Raw genomic sequence first — 5529 nt, 5'->3', positions numbered from 1 at the left:
CCCTGGGTTGGATTCCTCAGCACCACATAAGCAAAAAGAAAAAAGCCAGAAGTGCGCTGTGGCTCAAGTGGTAGAGTGCTAGCCTTGAGCTGAAGAGCTAAGGGACAGCGCCCAGGCCCAGAGTTCAGGCCCCACGACCAGACCTCCCCCCCCAAAAAAAAAGAAAGAAAGCCTAATACATTTCCTAAGGACAAACAATGTAAGCTGCATGTGCTTGCATGATTGATTTAGTGGGAATGACATCCTCCTCAGAACAGGTAGACACTGACATCAGGCAGTCATATTTAAGCAAGTCTCAGATTCATAGACTAGAATAGCCAGTATCAAATACTTAATAAAGACAAAGAATAATAATAAGAATAATAAGAATAATAAGATACTGTTGCTACCTGGATAGCATTTATTACACTGAAATAGTCAAGGGATAACTAAAAACTAGGCTATTGTCTCACAGCTGAGGATGTTTTCAAAGAAACATCATCTTTCAGTTCTCCCAGTTAAGCGTTTATTCAGGTCACTTGCCATATGTCCAGCTGATCGTAAGCTCTTTGAGTGGTGAACTGATATGACCTGGCTTACTGGCAGCTATTAGTCCTGCGGTGAATAGGCTGCAGACAGACTCTTTCCACACCATTTGAGGATTAGATAGCCAGTATGAGGGATAGGCAATGCTTTGCTAAATTCTACTGACATTCATGTTGATACGTGTGTATGCACATGACCTTCTTTGGTATATGCTTGCTCTAAGATGTGATTTATCTTTATTTATTCTTCTCCCAGGGCTTGAAATAATGATGTCGTATGTATTTTTAAATTGACACTCTAATTTCTTAATGGCTGTTTTTAGGCTGAGAATGTACCGTGAAGCAGAAGAGCAGTTCAAATCAGCTCTGAAACAGCAGGAAATGGTAGATACGTTTCACTATTTGGCAAAAGTAAGTAAATATTCTTAACTTGAATGAAATCTGTCAGAATTCTGGCCATTGCATGGAAAGAGTTGCCAGTTCTTCAAGAATATTTGGCAACAAGTTTATTAATTGTTTATTATATATAGATTTAACTTATTTTTCTTTATAGCAGAGGAGAAATAGCATATGGAAAGTAAACACCTCAGGAGAAACTAATACCCATGAAAAAGGAAAGTCTCCTTTTTCCTCCTCTTCTTCCTCCTCTTCTTTCTCTCCTCTACTTTCTCTTCCTTCCTTCTCTTCTTTCCTTCTCGTTTTCTTCTTTCTTCTTCTTAATCTCCTTTCTCATCCTCTTCCTCCTCCTCCTCCTCTTCTTTATTTCCTTGTCAACTTTCCTCTTCTTCCTCTTTTCCTTCTTTCTTTTTTCCTCTACTACGTCCTCCTCCTCCTTTTCCTCCTCCTCCTCCTCCTCCTCCTCCTCCATTATCTTCCTTTTCTTTCTTTCCTTTCTCTTCCCCCTTGCTGTCTCTCTCTCCTCCTTCCTCTTCTTTCTCTCATTCACCTCCCCTTTTCCCTCTTCCTCCTCTTCTGTCTTCTCTTCCCTTCTCCTTTCTCACTATGTTTCTCAAGCTGGCACTGAATTCACCATCTTTCTGGGTAGCTGGACTAATACATCTGTGCCACCACAGCTAGTTCTGAGAACAGAGACTGATTTTATAGCACCTAAGTCACTCAACTCTACTGTAACAATAAAGACCTTATTTCTGATTTGTTGACTCCTGCTCAGTTTGAGGAATTATATCAGATTAATTTATATATCTGGTTTAAGTTTACCCTCTAGATACCCCTGCATAGTAGGTTTTGTTTCTTTTGTATTGTTAAGGAAAATAAGACTGCAAGAAGTGGGGTTTTCAGGGTCACTGAGCTATTAATAGCTAACATTCAAATGTAAGTCTTGAAATGCCTACTCATTGCTGCACAGTGCCACCCACAGCCACAGGCAGCGCAGAGCCACCTGGAATTATCAGTATAGGCCAAGTATTCCTAATCAAAAAATTAGAAATCTGAAATGTTCCCAAATCTGAAACTTTTGAGTGCCAGCATGATATCACAAGTGGAAAATTCCACACTTGCCCTCCTATGTGAAGTGACAGTCAAAAACAGTTTTGCACTAAAAATACCATATGTGTGTATATAATATAAATGAAATATGTATAAATTTTGTATATGTTGTAGGTTTCATCTCTGAAGTATCTTTTTGTATATCTGTAAATATTCCAAAATATTTCTGTTCCAAAACATTTCAGATAAGGGGAACCTCTATTGGAATAAAGTTAGTTCTCTATGTTTACCAGGATTACTTTGAAAGAAAAACGGATGAAGTGGTGTATCTTAAGAGGTTTCCAAGTTAAAAAGTGTAATATAGAGACTAGGAGCAGTAATAGCTCTTGCCTGTAATCCCAGCTGCTTGGGAGGTGAAGATTGGGAAGACTGAGTTTGAGTCTGGCTTGGAACAAGTTAGCCGTACCCTATTTCAACCAACTAGTCAACAAACTGGCAGAAACCTATAATCTTAACTACATAGCAATTACAGGTAAAAGAATCTCAGTCTAAGACTAGCCCTATGTGAAAAATAACTAAAATTAAAAAGAATTGCAGCCAGGCACCAGTGGCTTATGCCTGTAATACTAGCTACTCAAGAAAGTGAGATCTGAGGATCAAGGTTCAAAGCCAGCCCAGGCAGGAAAGTCCTTGAGACTCTTATCTCCAATAAACCACTCAGTAAACTGGAAGTGACACTGTGGCTCAAGTGGTAGAGCGCTCGCCTTGAGCTGAAGAGCGCAGAGACAGCGCCCAGGCCCAGAGTTCAAGCCCCATGACTGAAAAAAAAAAAAAAAAAAGAATTGGCAAAGTGGCTCAAGTGATAGAACACCTGCCTAACAATATGAAGTTCTGAGTTCAAACCCAAGTTCAAACCCAAGTTGTCCAAAATATTCAAAAGAAGATTCAAAAGAGGTGAGGTATAAAAGGAAGTCTGGCTTTTTGCCTGACTTTTTAGGTTGCAGTGTGGGCCTCACTGTTACCCCAGCTATGTAGTGCTGATCATAGACAACAGGAAGAAAGGTTACCAGAGTCTGCCAAGAAAGACCAAGACCCTGTGAAACCCAGAGGTGAGGCCCAAAGAAGTAATATCTCTACCTCCAAAGTAGCTCGGATTACAGGCTTGAAACACCATGCCCTGCTCATTTCTGAATTTTTTTTTAACTGTCATATCTAGGTGATGATTTGCTCCTCATCAGTAATTTTGAACTTGCATTACAAACAATTCTGAGTTTGTATTACAAACTTTAAGAAATGATAATTCTACTCAAATGCATCTTGCTTTTAGGTTTATATCTGGTTGGATCAACCTGTGACTGCTTTAAATATTTTCAAACAAGGCTTAGAGAAATTTCCAGGAGAAGTAACCCTGCTTTGTGGAATTGCCAGGATCTACGAGGTGAGATCTATATTATTTTACAAGTTTAAAAATAGAGGTTGTATGCTACTTAAATATGTATAGCTCTTTGTGATCCTAGCATGGAGAACAGTTTACAAAATTATGAGTCAGCAGTAGAATGATTTTGCAGTGTGCAGTTAGGCAAACAAAGGTTTGAGTATGAAGTATTCCAGATACGCAGGAGAGTACAGACAACTGTACAAGATAGAGATCTAAGCTAGTTTTCCTGTATGGATCATCCCAGCATTTATCAGTTCTTTCCCTAGTTCTGTAACATCAAATGTCATAGTTTTCGGTTTCTGATAGATAGATTTTGAGGCTTTCTATTCTGTTCCATTGGTCTATTGCTAGCTCAATCTCTGGCTTTTAATCACACCCAATAGGGTTTACTTTCATCCGGAGTGTCTTCACTATTTTGGCTTTCTATGTATTCTTAAAAATTTTTAAGTTCCTGCTGTCAACTTCCATGAAAAGTTTTATTAAGTTATTTTGCTTGCTGCCTAATTACTATAGCTTTACAATAATTCCTGAAATTAGATCAAGTAGGTCTTTTTTTCTTTTTTCTTTTCCACACTTGATAGTATGGGCTGTTTGTTATTCCATACTCTAGGATTGACCCAACTTGAACCAGTTAAAAACTCTGTGAATATAGCGATTGGAATCACTTTGCATACCTGAGGGACAGGCTGGGTAGCGGAGCTGTCCTTCTTTACTTCCTCAAGCCTATGACTCTGTTTACGTCTTCTGTTTTATCCTAACTAAATATTTTGTGATTTCCTCCAATAAACTAATCTCCAATAAATTACTCAGGAAAAGCAGAAGTGACACTGTGGCTCAAGTGGTAAAGTGCTATCCATGATAGAGCAAAAGAAGCTCAGGGACAGTGCCAGGGCTTGAGCTCAAGCCCCAGGACAGGTACAAAGCAAACCTACAAACAAAAATGGCAACAGATAAAAGTCATGAAGCAACCAGGCACTGGTAGCTCACTCCTGTAATCCAAGCTACTTGGGAGGCTGAGATCTGATGATCACATTTTGAACACAATCTGGACAGAACAGTCCCTAAGACTTACCTCCAGTAAACTACTCAGAAAAAGCTGGAAGTAGTGCTTTGGCTCAAGTGATAGAGTGCTAGCCCTGAGTACAAAGAGGCTCAGGAACAGTGTCTGAGCTCTGAGTTCAAGCCTCAGGTCCAGGAAAAAAAAAAGATTAATGAGGCAGTGTTCAGAAGAAGCCAGGTGCAAGCTTCCAGGAGTATTTTTCCCAATGGAGTCACAATGGACATTTCTTCCAGCAACAAGTTGTGACAACTTGTAGTAGTGTTGTCTACCAGGGAAGCTCATTAGATACTAGGTATCGAAGGGCACTGTCAGAGCCAGTCCTTTATAGGTACCTTGTGCTTAACTCACTTAGGCATAACTACACCTTATCATGCAGGAAAGTTTCTATCATTGCAGGGAACCATCTGAGTTTTCAAATGCTGGACTAAGAACAATCATCACAGGCCTGCTTTGTTAACTCATTTTCTGCACGGAGGTATTCCTATGTGTAATCATGAGTGGAGTCTTTTTTTCTATGTTATGTTTCATTTCTTTTGGTGACTAGAAATGCATTTCTTTTTCTTTTTCTTTTTTTTTTTTTTGTCGGTCGTGGGGCTTGAACTCTGGGCCTGAGCGCTGTCCCTCAGCTCTTCAGCTCAAGGCAAACGTTCTACCACTTGAGCTACAGTGCCACTTCCGGTTTTCTGGTGGTTTATTGGAGATAGGAGTCTCACGGTCTTTCCTGCCCGGGCTGGCTTTGAACCACGATCCTCAGATCTCAGCCTCCTGAATAGCTAGGATTACAGGCGTGAGCCACCAGCACCCGGCTGCATTTCTTTTTCTAAGTTGATTTGATATTAGCTACTCTTTACATTTTTAAAGACATTGTCTTAGATTCTCTTGGACGTGTTTTTAGTAAAGAAAATGCTCATCTGGGCTGGGAAGGTGGCTCGGAAGGTGGCTCAGTGGTAGAGTGCTTGCCTTGCATGTATGAGGCCCTGGGTTTGATTCCTCAGCACCACATAAGCAAAAAGAAAAAAGCCAGAAGTGGTGCTGTGGCTCAGGTGGTAGAGCACTAATCT

General features: G+C 40.2%; 1 protein-coding gene across 2 annotated transcripts in view; it reads left to right on the top strand.

The window, feature by feature from the left end:
• The window catches only part of Ttc8 (tetratricopeptide repeat domain 8), a 44729-nt gene that overhangs the window by 30572 nt on the left and 8628 nt on the right, over positions 1–5529 (top strand). For both annotated transcript variants that reach the window (XM_013017776.1, XM_013017786.1), the window contains 2 exons: positions 848–935; positions 3298–3408. In XM_013017776.1, coding sequence (XP_012873230.1) covers positions 848–935; positions 3298–3408 — 199 coding nt within the window. The remainder of the gene's footprint in view (positions 1–847; positions 936–3297; positions 3409–5529) is intronic.

This window comes from Dipodomys ordii, unplaced genomic scaffold (genome assembly GCF_000151885.1).
Source record: "Dipodomys ordii isolate 6190 unplaced genomic scaffold, Dord_2.0 Scaffold2, whole genome shotgun sequence".
Classification (NCBI taxonomy): Eukaryota; Metazoa; Chordata; class Mammalia; order Rodentia; family Heteromyidae; genus Dipodomys; species Dipodomys ordii.
The sequence above is the reverse complement of the archived record's forward strand: the minus strand, read 5'-3'. Positions and strand labels throughout refer to the sequence as shown.